This window comes from Somniosus microcephalus, chromosome 22 (assembly GCF_052327205.1).
Source record: "Somniosus microcephalus isolate GS21.2 chromosome 22, FLI_Smic_1.0, whole genome shotgun sequence".
Classification (NCBI taxonomy): Eukaryota; Metazoa; Chordata; class Chondrichthyes; order Squaliformes; family Somniosidae; genus Somniosus; species Somniosus microcephalus.
This window is the reverse complement of record NC_141008.1, coordinates 54704784-54720942: the sequence shown is the minus strand read 5'-3', so window position 1 is coordinate 54720942 and position 16159 is coordinate 54704784. Positions and strand designations below refer to the sequence as shown.

Below are 16159 nucleotides of genomic sequence, written 5' to 3'. Positions count from 1 at the left end.
GAGTCGCGCCAGTATCTCACAATCAACACGCACAGAGGCTTGTATCGTTATAATAGACTGGTTTTTGGAGTAGCTTCGGCTCCAGCAATTTGGCAGAGGGCCATGGAGCAGGTCTTACAGGGTATTCCAAGCACGCAGTGTTACTTGGACGATATCCTGATTACGGGAGAAGACGAGGAGGAACACCTCACAAATTTGAAACTGGTGCTCACCAGGTTGAAGGAATATGGCCTTCGAGTTAATCGCCAGAAATGTGAGTTCTTCCAGAAACGGATCTCGTACTGCGGTCATGTCATTGACCAAGAGGGGCTGCACAAGTCACCTGACAAGATAGAAGCTGTCGTGAAGGCCCCCGCTCCGGAAAATGTATCACAGTTGAGATCGTTTCTGGGGTTGATTAATTATTACCACAAGTTTCTGCCAAATCTATCCACGGTGCTGCATCCGCTGAATGCTCTGTTGCGGAAAGAAGTACCATGGAAGTGGAGCGAGGACTGTAAGAAGGCCTTTCGCAGAAGCAAGGCGTTGATTACCTCTGAGGAAGTGTTGGCTCATTTCAACGCAACGTTACCTCTTCGTCTAGCTTGTGATGCTTCCCCTTATGGAATTGGAGCAGTACTTTCACACAAGTTACCAAATGGCTCGGAAAGGCCAGTCGCATTTGCGTCCCGATCATTGACCTCCACTGAGCGAAATTATGCTCAGATAGATAGGGAGGCCCTCAGCCTTGTGTGGGGAGTAAAGAAATTCAATCATTACCTGCAGGGCAAGAAGTTCACATTACTGACAGACCACCAGCCGTTGGTGTCCATATTCAACCCTAACAAGGCCGTTTCCACTATGACAGCGCAAAGGCTACAGAGGTGGTCCGTGTTACTTGAGGCACACCAATATGACATCGAATACAAAAGGTCCAAACAGCATGGAAATGCTGATGGGTTATCGCGCCTACCGTTGCCAGTAGTAGAAGAGGCGGCTACAGTGGACCCGGTAGAGATGTTCCACTCATCCATAGTGGAATGTCTACCAGTAACAAATTCGATGATCGAAAATGAAACAATAAATGACCCGACTCTCTCACGAGTCTACGATTTAACAGTGGAGGGATGGCCAGCACATGGCGAACCAACGTTGCCCGCATTTTCGCAAAGAAAAGAACAGCTGTCAGTGTGCCGAGGAACCTTGATGTGTGGATCTAGAGTGGTGATTCCACCCAAACTTCAGCATAAGGTGCTAAAGGAGCTTCACGAGGGGCATCTGGGTGGAGTGAAAATGAAGAACCTAGCAAGAGCGTTTGTGTGGTGGCCAGGTATTGATGGAGACATCGAAGAAATAACCAAGAGCTGTCTAGGATGCCAGAAGGTCCAAAACGCACCACCACAAGCTCCTCTGCATCCATGGGAGTGGCCCTCATCTCCTTGGCAAAGGGTACACGTCGACTTTGCTGGTCCATTTATGGACTCAATGTTTCTAATCGCGGTGGATGCACACTCCAAGTGGCCGGAGGTAATAAAGATGTCCTCCACCACCACGGAAAAAACCATCACAGTATTAAGGACCATATTTGCCAGGAATGGGCTGCCGGAACAGATCTGTTCTGATAATGGACCGCAATTTGTGTCCGAAGAATTCAGGAAGTTCTTAAAAAGGAATGGGGTCAAGCACTACACGTCAGCCCCATACCATCCCGCCACCAATGGATTAGCTGAAAGGTTTGTCCAGACCTTCAAGAAGGCCATAAAGGCCATGGGTAATGAAGACATTAACCTACAACATAAGGTAGATAACTTCTTGTTGGCATACAGGAATGCAACACATGCGGTCACAAACCAAACTCCCGCCATGATGTTTTTCAATAGAAGACTAAGATGCCGGCTGGATTTGATTAAGCCAAACGTCAGAAGGGACGTAGAGAACCGGCAATTTCAGGGCATGAATGAAAGGCCAACTAGATCCTTTCAGATAGGTCAACAAGTTTTGGCCCGGGACTACCGTACCGAGAAATGGCAGCCTGGAACTATTGGGAAAAGGCTAGGGCCGCTGATGTATACCGTGGACATTGGTGACAGCATAATAAGGCGCCATGTTGACCAGATCATAGGGTCATCCACAAAGGACCAACCTACTCCACAACCTTACACGGCTAATGTTGAAGCAGAGATACCCAGAGCACCTACCTCCGATCTGGTAATACTGGAATCAGATGAACCTGACACTGTCCTTCAAGCCGAATCGACCTTGCCAGAAGAACGTACTACCCCGCCGAAAACTACTACACCACCGAGGCGTTATCCGGACAGAGTCAGGAAGCCTCCAGAGAGACTGAATCTGTGAACTGTTTGCATAAGTTGTATATATGTTATGATGTTATGTTAATGGGGAATAAGTATGTTGTAAGCTAAAAAGGGAGGATTGTAGTGTATGTAACTGTTCTACCTTTAAGAGAACTATTGTATGTAACCGTCCACCTTTAACAGAACTATTTTAGGTGTGGCACTACTTTATCTTGGCTGCTGTATACTGTAATACCGACGGTGACCACACCGGTATATAAGTGCTGTGTCAGGATTTATTGGGCAGATTCGCCCTGACCTTCGAATCGTAAAGTCCTGTTAAAGTTACTCTTGTAGTCTGTGTATTAATTCGCCATAATACCTACAGACTTTACACAAGGTGATTGGCAAAAGAACCAGAGACAACAGGAGGAAAAACTTATTTACACAACGAGTGGTTAGGATTTGGAATGCACTGCCTGATAGGGCGGTGGATACAGATTCAATAGGAGCCTTCAAAAGGGAATTGGATAAATACTTGAAGGGAAAAAAATTGCAGGGATATGAGGAAAGAGCAGGGGGAGTGGGACTGACTGGATTGCTCTTCGAAAGAGCCGGCGCAGACTCGATGGGCCGAATGGCCTCCTTCTGTGCTGTACTGTTTTATGAGTCTATCATTCAGATTCCAGGAGACTAACCAATCTGGGTTCCCTTATCCCGAGATTAAAGATGCCTTACACATAATTTCTTTCATCCGATTTCTCGCTTTCCCTCCCACCCCCATTTATCTCTACCTGCCCTAGAACTGCTTTTACGTTGGTCTGGTTTTAATTCAGGTTCTCGGAGACTGGTGTCTGGAAGTGACACGACTGAAAGGTTGCAGCGGCAGACCCACAAGAACTGGTTTGCTGCCTGGGGACAAATTGGCCAGATTCCACGTTGTAGAGAATTACAACGCACTTTACTTGGCAAGCCAGTTAAGAACCAATGTAATCAAGTCAGGTGCTGTATGACTGAACACCCATCAGTGTGGGATTTTCTTTTAAGCGAGGGTATGAATTTCCCCCACTGTTAGCCTTGTTGACTCCTGACCGAAACAGCTGGCCTTAAAATCAACCCTGTTAGCAGCAGAATCGGCGATCCACCAGAAACCAAAACAGAAACTGAAATCATTTTCTGGTGGCGGGGAGGAAAACGACAGCAGAACCACTTACCGCGGCTAAGCTGCCTGGGGATAGCCAACAGTTTGAATGTGCACTTGTGGGTGAGGGCGAGAGTGACAGAGCTCCCCCAACCCTTTAGCACCGTGTATTCGGAAGCAGGCGACAGCAACCTAGAGATGACTTTCTATTCCCTCCGCCCTCACCACCCCCCCCTTGGGGTGGGAAAGCATTGAGCTGATACACTCATGATGCTGAGAGGTTGTTTCCCCTGGCTGGAGAGCCCAGAGCTAGGGGTCAAAGTCTCAGGATAGGGAATCGTTGAGCATATTCAAGGCTGAGATCCATAGATTTTTGGACTCTCGGGGAATCAAGGGATATGGGGATCGGGCAGGGAAGTGGATTTGAGGTCGGAGATCAGCCATGATCTTATTGAATGGCGGAGCAGGCTCAAGAGGCGAATGGCCGACTCCTGCTCCTAATTCTTATGTTATGTTCTCATCTCAGGCCCCCCCAGTGTTAACTACACAGCAGGTGCCCTGACGGCTCAGCTCAATGATGCATGGCCCCAGCACTAGAGGAAAGCTAGAATTAAACTTTAAAAGAGAATGCACGGAGAGGTGCATTAATCTACATTTCTGTGCGCCCTGCTATTTTTACACCAAAAAAAACTAATTGAGATTCCGCAGCTCTTCACTTTGGATACAATTCAATCAGGATTCCAGCAACTTTTAATCAGTTTTTTTACAAAACTAGGATTCAAAACATAAAGAAACACTACCTGCGAGGTCAGAGCTAGACAAACAGAACCAATTGTTCCCTCAGTGACCACACGCGCGCACACAGCCCCACACGCGCGCACACAGCCCCACACGCCCCAGACACACGGCGCCCCAGACACACACACACACACGGCGCCCCAGACACACACACACACACACACACACACACACACACACACACACACACACACACACACACACACACACACACACACACACACACACACACACACACACACACACACACACACACACACACACACACACACACACACACACACACCGCCCCAGACACACACACACGGCGCCCCAGACACACACACACAGCGCCCCAGACACACACACACGGCGCCCCAGACACACACACACGGCGCCCCAGACACACACACACACACCGCCCCAGACACACACACACACACACACACACACACAGCGCCCCAGACACACACACAGCGCCCCAGACACACACACACACACAGCGCCCCAGACACACACACAGCGCCCCAGACACACACACACACACACACACACACACCGCCCCAGACACACACGCACACACACACAGCGCCCCAGACACACACGCACGCACAGCGCCCCAGACACGCACGCACGCACACACACCCCCAGACACACACACACACCCCCAGACACACACATTGTCAGAAGACCCTCACACAAGTACTTTTGAAACTGGAATGGACTCATGTACCTACACAAGTCACGCAAACTATAGGCCATGTTCATGTTGAATTGCTGTATCTATATGCCTGTGCCTACAGAGCTCATTAGAATTAAAAGCCGGACATTGGGCTCGATCGGACCCTGAAGACTTAATTAAGTGAATGTCTGGACTTAATCGGCGCTGGTGGTGAAAGGAACCCTGATCAACCAACACCACAGAACTGCAAATACTTTTTCTTTTAAAAAGGTAGAGAGGAAGAGAAGAACTACTGAAATGTGCCCTTATTTGATATGCTGGCTAGGCTGCCTCCCCTTCTGAATGCGAATGAGATAAACAAGCTGTAATCCATCCATTTCTGCTACTGCACAGACCCATCTCCCAGGGCAACACGGAGACAGTGATGGATGAAAAGAGCTCGCTGTTGCACTTTATGCTTCCAGCTAAAATGCAACACCATGATGTCAAGATCAGTTACACCAAGACAGCAACAAAAAGTTATTTATCTAGCATCTTTAACATAGAAAAATCGCCCCAAGGCACCTCACATTGACTCGAGGAAAAAAATGTATATATTGAGCCAAAGGAGATATTAGGACAGGTGACCAAAAGCTTGGTCAAAGAGGTAGGTTGTGTTGTATCTATGCTTTAATGCGTTCAATCAAACATGTAGCTACGTCGAATTAAATCAGAGTCAGGCAGACAGGCTTCTAACTGTGATCTTTACTTTATTGGTAAAATAGCCGACTGCAGCTTTCCCAGGTAATTCCCACAATGCAATGCACACTACATTACCGTATTAACTGGTGTCAAACTCGCACATTACATTACCGTATTGACTGGTGTCAAACTCGCAAGCAGTACACGACAGGTTGCAAGGCGGAATAAAATGGAGAGAGAGGGAGAGGCAGAGAAGTTGGGCCTAGGCACAGATCGACATGCTCGAGCCCAAGTTGGCACTGACTGGATGGCTAAGCCAGTTGTGTGACAGGTACGCACACAGTTTGTGCCCCTTGGACCCGAGGCTGGGGCCCAGACCAGGAGGACATCGGTGATGGTATACAATGAATACTTTTCTGGGGATGAGGGCATCAAAGAGTCAGCAAAGGGATATAGATAGACTGAGTGAGTGGGCAGTAAGGTGGCAGATGGAGTATAATGGAGGGAAAGGTGAGGTTATTCACTTTGGTAGGAAGAATAGAAAAACAGAATATTTTTTCAAATAGTGAGAAACTTTCAAATGCTGGTGTTCAGAGAGATTTGGGTGTCCTCGTGCAAGAAACAAAGAAAGTTAGCATGCAGGTACAGAAAGCAATAAGGAAGGCGAATGGCATGTTGGCCTTTATTGCAAGGGGGTTGGAGTATAGGAGTAAGGAAGTCTTGCTACAACTGTACAGGGTCTTGGTGAGACCACACCTGGAGTACTGTGCACAGTTTTGGTCTCCTTATCTAAGGAAGGATATACTTGCCTTGGAGGCGGTGCAACGAAGGTTCACTAGATTGATTCCTGGGATGAGAGGGCTGTCCTATGATGAGAGATTGAGTAGATTGTGTCTATACTCTCTGGAGTTTAGAAGAATGAGTGGTGATCTCATTGAAATATACAAGATTCTGAAAGGGATTGACAGGGAAGATGCTGAGAGGTTGTTTCCCCTGGCTGGAGAGTCTAGAACTAGGGGTCACAGTCTCAGGATAAGGGGTCGGCCATTTAAGACTGAGATGAGGAGGAATTTCTTCACTCAGAGGGTTGTGAATCTTTGGAATTCTCTACCCCAGAGAGCTGTGGATGCTCAGTCGTTGAGTATATTCAATAGAATTTGATAGATTTTTGGACTCTCGGGGAATCAAGGGATATGGGGATCGGGCAGGAAAGTGGAGTTGAGGTCGATGATCAGCCATGCTCTTATTGAATGGCGGAGCAGGCTCGAGGGGCCGTATGGCCGACTCCTGCTCCTATTTCTTATGTTCTTAAACGGTCGAGGCGAGGGAGTGGTTGAGCAAACCAACAGCTGCGGAGGTATCGGAGTGAATGGAAGGCCAGAGGCTCGGCGGTTGGGAGTCCGAGAGCGCAGTTGCAGGCAATCGGGAGCAGGGAAGGAGATCTTTTTTTCCAGGGCAGGCGCAGAAGGAAATGGAGTTGAAGGAGGGTTAGAGCGTGTTGTGTGTGTGGGGGGGGGGGGAAGGGAAGGGATAAAACAAATTGGTTTTGATGGCCTCGTCAGTGACGCGAGATCATTGGAGGAGTAGAGAGGCCAAGGGACATGGTGAGGTCACAGGAGTGGCCATGCGTACGGGTCGGAGAGTTAATATATGGGAAGAGGTTTAGAGACGACCGGAGGGAAGTGAGTTTGGAGGAGTGGGCCAGGGAAAGCCAAGCTGGAAAATGAAATCAGCTGAAATAAGAAGCTGCTCAGTGCAAAGTCTGAGGGAGAGAGAATAAGAAACACTTGCATTTCTATAGCGCCTTTCACGACCTCAGGCCGTCCCAAAGCGCTTTACAGCCAATGAAGTACTATTTGAAGTGTAGTCACTGTTGCAATGTAGGAAACACAGCAGCCAATTTGCACACAGCAAGCTCCCACAAATAGCAATGTGATAATGACCAGATAATCTGTTTTTTTTTTTTTTTTAAAGTGATGTTGGTTGAGGGATGAATATTGGCCCAGGACACCAGGGATAACTCCCCTGCTTTTCTTTGAAATAGTGGCCGTGGGATCTTTTACATCCACCTGAGAGGGCAGACGGGGCCTCGGTTTAATGTCTCATCCGAAAGACGGCACCTCCGACAGTGCAGCACTCCCTCAGTACTGCACCGGGAGTGTCAGTCTGGATTTTATGCTCAAGTCTCTGGAGTGGGACTTGAACCCACAACCTTCTGACTCAGAGGCGAGGGTGCTACCCACTGAGGTTGACACTTAAAGAGCCAAAAAGGGAGAAGTAGACGCAATGGGCTCACGTCCAGAGCAACAGCCAAACACAGCCACACAGTCTGTAACATCATGACGTCAACTCACAAAATACAGTCATTTTTTTAAGAATGTCCCCTCCAAGGGTGGGGGTGGGGGGGGGGGGTGCGAGAATCCTATTCATCTCCTGGAAATATTGACTGGAGATCATGTCGAGTTCCACAGGCGCCAGCCAGCAACCATCTGGTAGCTTGCCCAAGTGACCAATCGTTATTGTGTAAGCTGTGGCTCACTTAGTAACACACTCGCCTCTGAGGAGTCAGAAGGTCGTGGGTTCAAGTCCCACTCCAGAGACTTGAGCACATAAAGCTAGGCTGACACTCCCGTGCAGTGCTGAGGGAGTGCTGCACTGTCGGAGGTGCCGTCTTTCGGATGAGACATTAAACCGAGGCCCCGTCTGTCCTCTCAGGTGGACGTAAAAGATCCCATGGCCATAATTTCAAAGAGGAGCAGGGGAGGTGTCCTGGGGCCGATATTTATCCCTCAACCAACATAACAAAACAGATTATCTGGTCATTATCACATTGCTGTTTGTGGGAGCTTGCTGTGCGCAAATTGGCTGCCACGTTTCCTACATTACAACAGTGAACACACTTCAAAAATACTATAAATCACTGAGACGTCCGGTTGGTCGTGAAAGGCGCTATAGATATGCAAGTCTTTCTTTTTTTTTTTATTAGGAGGGTGTGAATGTTGGCAGCCTATTCAACCATGGGGGGGTGGGGGAGCATCACTAATGTCGTCATCCTCGCCCAGCGCAGACACACCGAGGTCAACTGCAGCATCCTTACTGTCCGAGTGACTGAGAGGAGTATCCAGGGGCCTCCCGGGTCTGTAGAGCTCAGGACCGCACTGGGCACTGAAGCCCTTAAATAGAACTTTCCACTCAGCTTTCTAAATAGTCGGGAGGAACTCCGCATTTACAGCGTTCTGTGATTTCTTTTTCCATATATTGCACTAACAAGATCAAAAGAAAGATAACTCGGCTCGTTAAAACAATATTGGTACTAAAATTTGTTCCTCTCTGTTGGATTTCTATTAAGCAGATGTTTGTCTTTATGACGCAGTTTTATATTTCTAATATGACCCAGAGCTTAAATTGGTTACATACTGTCCTTCACTGCCCCGAGCCACTACTTCTCACCTGTTGAGCCGACAGATTGAAGTATCCACTGTGGCAGAAAGAAGATACTCATCATCTTTTTACACAGCGCTTTTAATGTAGAGGAGTATCCCAAACTTCATAAAGACACGAGGAAAAATGGACATCAAACCAAAGGAGGAGAGATGAGGTGGGGGGGCAGGGGCGGTCAAAGAGATGTGTTTATTTTTTAAAGAGAGTCTTAAAGGAGAAGACGACACAGGGTGGGGATTCTGCAGAGTAGCTGAAGGCCATTGCCCATTGACGTAAGAAAACTACTAGGCACTTGGTCTAAGCGTTAAACAAAGCTTTAAATCAACTGTTTTACAACATGGAGGTCTAGTTGTGTCCTTCATTAGATCCTGTTAAGAATGACCTGCGCAAGCTGGGCCCGTGCCCGAGTATTTATACTCTCCCTGGACAGCGCCACCCGCAGGCCACTCAGCGTTATTTCATAAGTCTTTCTTTCATGAATGACTGATTCACGTCACCCATCAATGGTGGTGCAGTGTCGTCGTCGTCTTCTTCTTAGGCAGTCCCTCGGATCCGAGGGTGACTTGCGTCCACACTACAAATGAGTTCTCAGGTGACTGATGGAGTCCAATGCGGGACCTACAATCTTTGTCACTGTTGGGGTTGTCCATGAGGGTCCTGACGTTCCAGGTCCCGAACTTCATTTTGAAGGGTGGAAGATGCCTGTGCGTGAATTCTTTTAACGTGGGGCGGCCGTTGCAATTTTCTCCCCACCCCCTCACTTACTTCTGCCCCTTGTGAAGGCAGGTTATTAAATAAGAGAAACAAATCTTCCTGTTAGTGGTGGGGGAGGCGAATACACGAGAAACCAGAGTTAGAGGGATGAGTTCGATGGGATGGTTATGCAACGCGCAGCCCCTACAGAACAACGTACGAGCAAAGCCGCAAGCACGTTACAGCACCGAGTCTGTCCATGGGGCTCAAACATCACATCCAGTGTGTTTCTGGACTCAGAACAGAATATAAAATCGCTAGGAGCTTGGACTCCATTTAAAAAACAGAAACGAGAGTCAGGGAACAGACAGATTAGAGCGAGGCATCATACAGCAACGTGATGTCTATTCAAAGCAGCTGCATAAAATTTAACTTTCTGGTTCTGCGGGATCGGTTTTAACAGGTGAGTTTAAGTCTGCCATTCACCTGAGGGCATATAATTGCCGCGCAGGTGAAGGGAAGTCAGCCGTTATTTTCATCGTCGGCCGTGCTTTCAGCTGCCTGGGCCCCAAGTTCTGGAATCCCCCTCCTTAAACCTCTCCGCCTCTCTCTCCCTTTAAGACGCTCCTTAAAACCGACCTCTTTGACCAAGCTTTTGGTCACCTGCCCTAATATCTCATGTGGCTCGGTGTCAAATTTTGACTGATTACGCTGTGAATCGCCCTGGGACGTTTTACAACGTTAAAAGCTGCTATATAAATACGAGATGTTGTTGTTATAACTACTTGTGCAGCACCTTGCACAGAGCAAAACATGCCGAGGTGCTTCACAGGAAAAGCACCGAGCTTGAAAAGGAGTTATGAGACATGACCAAACAGCAACCACATCCTGCCACACCCATATAAGGAACAGAATTAACCGTGTAAAAGTTGTTAGCCCGTAGGCTGAACGAGGGCAGCCCTGGTTACAGATCACATCCTCCTGGCGCAGCTCATCGGCGAGCTGGAGATAGACGAGCATACCGAGCACCAGCTTGGCTCGGGGCTGGAAGCATCGCCTCCGCCTCGGAAGGTCCAGGGTTTCAAGCCACCCCAGTCCAGGGCTTGGGCACGTAACCTAGGCCGACACTCCGGTGTAGCACGCAGAGAGCGCTGCATTGACCGAAGGTGCTGCCTTTCAGACAAGGCATCAAACTCAAGGCCCTGTCCGCCCATTCAGGTGGATGTAAAAGATCGAAGAACAGCGGGCAGTTCGCCCAGTTCCCTCGAACCAACATTCCTTCAACCAACACCACCAAAACAGTGAAACTGGTCATTTAACTCATTGCTGTTTGTGGTTGCTGTGATTGCTTACAGAGCAACACTGGCTACACTTCAAAACTAATCGGTTGACTGAAGTGCTTTGGGATATCCCAAGAAAAAAAAAGACTTGCATTTCTCTAGTGCCTTTCACAACCTCAGAACGTCCCAAAGCGCTTTACAGCCAATGAAGTACTTTTTGAAGTGTAGTCACTGTTGTAATATAGGGAAACGCAGCAGCCAATTTACGCACAGCAAGATCCCACAAACAGCAATCTGATAATGACCAGATAATCTGTTTTAGTGGTGTTGATTGAGGGTTAAATATTGGCCGGGATCCGTGGGATCTTTTACGCCCACCCGAGGGCAGACGGGGCCTCGGTTTAACGTCTCATCCGAAAGGCGGCACCTCCGACAGTGCAGCGCTCCCTCAGTACTGCCCCTCTGACAGTGCAGCATTCCCTCTGTACTGCTCCTCCGACAGTGCAGCATTCCCTCAGTACTGCCCCTCCGACAGTGCAGCGCTCCCTCAGCACTGCGCTGGAGTGCCAGCCTAGGAGGGCTGTGAAAGGTACAAGTACAAATATTTTCCCCTCCCCCCTTTTTTCTTACTAAACACATGGGTTTCAAAAGGAAGCGGAGAGGAGTTGAGAAGCATTAAGGCTATCGGACAAATCAAAACAAACCCCTGATCACTGATGGCGTTGAGATGTCTATCTACACCAGGGGCAGAGGCGCTGACAACTAAAACACAGAACAATAGGGGTGATCCGAAGAGTGGAGATCGAATAAAAGATAGTCTGAGAGGGAACAAAAAAAAGCAAATCTTACAAAAAGATAAAATGATCACAAATAGGGTGGAGATGTAGGGACAGTTTCTAGCCTACAGGCTGAGCATCAACCAGCGGACAATTAGTGATCGTTCCTTGGATTCCGGATTTTTTTTCCCAGTTTTGCCTAATCCATAAAGCTGACCTTTCACCTCAAGTCAACGACTCTCACCCTGTACAAAATAAAGGAGATGCGACATTGCAACTGCTGTTCAAATTGAGCACAGCCACGAGACCAGCTCCTCCGAAGGGCGGGGGGGGTGGGGGGAGAGGCTAACATTGCACCCACTCTAATAACAACCCCACACCACCCCTTTACACAGTGCAATGATCTCAGGCGGAGACAGGGAACCGCACATCTGTAAATTCACAGATATAGCTTCTGCTCACCGAGGATCCGGCATGGAAAGAAAACGGGACAAATCCCTAGAGCATCCCCCATGTTTCCCCCAACGATATTTGGCCAGGATTCTACTCAACCGATGCATTTTTTTTAATATACTCAGTTTGGTGACAGGGCGCTTTCTACACTTGTGTTAATATTGTCATCATATGAAAAAAGGCTCAACTTTGCGGGGTGCCCTATATACAGGGGCAGCCTATAGACCCAGCAATACAATAGATGCCCTCTTACTAAAACTTTGAGAAAAGAAAGAAAGACTTGCATTTCTATAGCGTCTTTCACAACCACCGGACATCCCAAAGCACTTTACAGCCACGGCAGCACGGTGGCATAGTGGTTAGCACTGTTGCCTCACAGCGCCAGGGACCCAGGTTCAAATCCGGCCTCGGGTGACTGTGCAAACTCCACACAGACATTCTCCCCGTGTTTGCGTGGGTTTCCTCCCACAGTCCAAAGATGTGCGGGTTAGGTTGATTGGCCATGATAAAAATTGGCCCTTAGTGTTAGGGGGGATTAAATATGTGGGGTTACGGGGATAGGGCTTGGGTGGGATGGCTGTCGGTGTAGGGACTGGGTGCTAGGGTTTGGATGATCAGCCATGATCTCGTTGAATGGCGGAGCAGGCTCGAAGGGCCGAATGGCCTGCTCCTAGTTTCTATGTTAAGCACTTTCTGAAGTGTGGTCACTTGTAATGTGGGAAACGCGGCAGCCAATTTGTGCACAGCAAGCTCCTACAAACAGCAATGTGATAATGACCGGATCATCTGTTTTTTAGTGATGTTGATTGAGGGATAAATATTGGCCCGAGGACACCGAGGAGAACTCCACTGCTCTTCCTCAAAATAATGCCGCGGGATCTTTTCCGTCCACCGGAGAGGGAAAACGCGGCCTCGTTTTAATGTCTCATCTGAAAGACAGCACCTCCAACAGTGCGGCACTCCCTCAGCACTGCCCCTCCGACAGTGCGGCATTCCCTCAGCACTGCCCCTCCGACAGTGCGGCGCTCCCTCAGCACTGCCCCTCCGACAGTGTGGCGCTCCCTCAGTACTGCCCCTCCGACAGTGCGGCGCTCCCTCAGTACTGCCCCTCCGACAGTGCGGCGCTCCCTCAGTACTGCCCCTCCGACAGTGCGGCGCTCCCTCAGTACTGCCCCTCCGACAGTGCGGCACTCCCTCAGTACTGCCCCTCCGACAGTGCAGCGCTCCCTCTGCACTGCCCCTCCGACAGTGCGGCACTCCCTCAGCACTGCGCTGGAGTGTCAGCCTGGATTCTTGCGCTCAAGTCTCTGGAGTGGGGTTTGAACCCACGACCTTCTGACTCAAGAAGCGGGAGTGCTGCCCATCGAACCAGAGGTCAAGAAGCCAGGGCAGTGGCAGAGAGAAGATGCACAAACTCCCGAGCTGGTTAAAACTGTACAGGAAATTTAAGAAGCCCATTTTAACCACTCAAAGAAAAAATTACTATGTATACAAATAAGGACGTTGCCGTGATTTACTGGATCAGGTCACATGTAGATGGCCAGCTTTAACGGGCCCTATAAACAGTGATGTGTCTTGCAACGGGGGGGCCAGGAATGGACGATGAAAATCAATGTTGCAATCTGGTGCGTATCTGGTGCTGGACACATGCTTATCTTCTCATATCTCGCAATAAAATGTTAAAGATCGCATTAAATGCACTCAGCTGCAATGAGAACTTGCCAGCGCAGCCAAGCTGCTGAGTTTGGTTAATACCCAAAGCAAAACGCCTGCATTTTTGCAGCATGGCCTCTGTAACGAATGATTGCCATGCAATCCTCTTATCTGGGTCGTCCCAGCTAATCTGCACCCCTCAAACAAAAACAATCCACAAAATTCTGCGGTTTTCATACTTGCGCATAGCTACAGCGGAAGTGAAAAGGATGCAGAGAAAACAAATATTATTTTTAGATCAGCAATACTATGGAGAGGGTAATGAAGCCTAAATCTATTCTCAGCGAAATAAATAAAAAATGGAGGGTTATATCCTGCCAGCCAAGAAGTGCTAGCAGTCTTCACCTAGAATCATTGAATGATAGAGCACAGGAGGAGGCCATTCGGCCCATCCTGTCTGTGCAGGCTCTTTGAAAGCAGAGTCAGCAGCAACTTTCAAGAGAGAATTGGTTATATATTTGAAAAGGAAAAAAATTTGCAGGGCTATGGGGGAAAAGAGCAAGTGGAGTGGGACTTAGCCCCCAGGGCGCGTGCAGCACCCCGCCCCCCCCCAGGGCGCGTGCAACACCCCGCCCCCCCCCCCAGGGTGTGTGCAGCACTGTGTCCCCAGGGTGTGTGCAGCACTGTGTCCCCAGGGTGTGTGCAATAGTGTCTCCCCAGGGTGTGTGCAGCACAGTGTCTCCCCAGGGTGTGTGCAGCACTGTGTCCCCAGGGTGTGTGCAGCACTGTGTCCCCAGGGTGTGTGCAGCACTGTGTCCCCAGGGTGTGTCCAGCACTGTGTCCCCAGGGTGTGTGCAGCACTGTGTCCTCAGGGTGTGTGCAGCACTGTGTCCCCAGGGTGTGTCCAGCACTGTGTCCCCAGGGTGTGTCCAGCACTGTGTCCCCAGGGTGTGTCCAGCACTGTGTCCCCAGGGTGTGTGCAGCACTGTGTCTCCCCAGGGTGTGTGCAGCACTGTGTCTCCCCAGGGTGTGTCCAGCACAGTGTCTCCCCAGGGTGTGTCCAGCACAGTGTCTCCCCAGGGTGTGTGCAGCACTGTGTCCCCAGGGTGAGTGCAGCACTGTGTCCCCAGGGTGTGTGCAGCACTGTGTCTCCCCAGGGTGTGTGCAGCACTGTGTCCCCAGGGTGTGTCCAGCACTGTGTCCCCAGGGTGTGTGCCCCCTCCCTCCAGCCCCCAGTTACCTTCCTCTCCTTGTCCTGGAAAGGCAGCACCAGCCAGGGCATCTGCCCGACGAACTCCTGCCAGGGCTTGTGCTCCTCCTCGGAGCTGATGAACACCACCTCCAGCTTGTCGCCGTTCTCGCCTTGCTTGAAGCGGCTGTAGAAGTCGCCGAGCGCCGCGTTGAACTGCTTGCACGGGGCGCTCCAGCTGCAGCCGAAGTAGAGGGCGAGGAGCCGGCCGTCGCTGCCCAGCGGGGAGCTCTCCACCTCCGCCTGGTCGCGGTCCGTCAGCCGCTCCCCCAGCAGCTCGCACACCAGCTCAGACATCTTTGCAACAGCACGCAAGACACACACACACCCCACCAAAAAAAAAACCCAAAGAGGGGAGGGGAGAGGGGGGTGGTGCACAGGAGAATAAAACAAACTTCTGCAGATCCGAATGCAAATAATTCACACAAGAAATATGATTTGCTGGATTCTGCAATCTCTCTGTCTCTCCCTGTGTCCACAGACTCCGCTCTCAGCGTATTGGACATGCCAAAGCTGAGCTCCAGCACTCCTATTGGTTCGACCAGAACATTTCTCCTCCAGCTAGACTTTCCATAGAAAGAATCAAACTTTTTTTCCCCCCCTTACAGTGGGTTTTGTGCAAACTTTAAAAAAAAATGGAAAGTATTGGATAAGAAGCATTGAGAGGTGATCTGATTGAAACATATAAGATTCTGGGAGGGGATTGACAGGGTAGATGCTGAGAGGTTGTTTCCCGACTTGAGCCTCCACAGCCCTCTGGGGTAGAGAATTCCAAAGATTCACCACCCTCTGAATGAAGAAATTTCTTCTCATCTCAGTCCTAAATGGCCGACCCCTTATTCTGAGACTGTGACCCCTGGTTCTAGACTCCCCAGCCAGGGGAAAACATCCTCCCTGCATCTACCCTGTCAATCCCCTTAAGAATTTTATTTATTTCAATGAAATCCCCTCTCATTGTTCTAAACTCTAGAGAATATCGGCCTAGTCTACTCAATCTCTCCTCATAGGGCAATTCCCCCATCCCAGGAACCAGTCTGGTGAACCTTTGTTGCACTCCCTC

At 49.5% G+C, this 16159-nt stretch overlaps 1 protein-coding gene across 2 annotated transcripts in view; it reads right to left on the bottom strand.

The window, feature by feature from the left end:
- Window positions 1-15614, bottom strand: part of nxn (nucleoredoxin) — a 286408-nt gene extending 270794 nt beyond the window's left edge. Inside the window, exon 1 of one of the 2 annotated variants that reach the window (XM_085964782.1) lies at window positions 15091-15614. In XM_085964782.1, the coding sequence (XP_085820908.1) occupies window positions 15091-15396 (306 nt within the window). In that variant the 5' untranslated portion in view covers window positions 15397-15614. The remainder of the gene's footprint in view (window positions 1-15090) is intronic. The other variant, XM_085964781.1, reaches the window with a different exon arrangement.
- Between the last annotated feature and the right edge of the window lie 545 nt (window positions 15615-16159).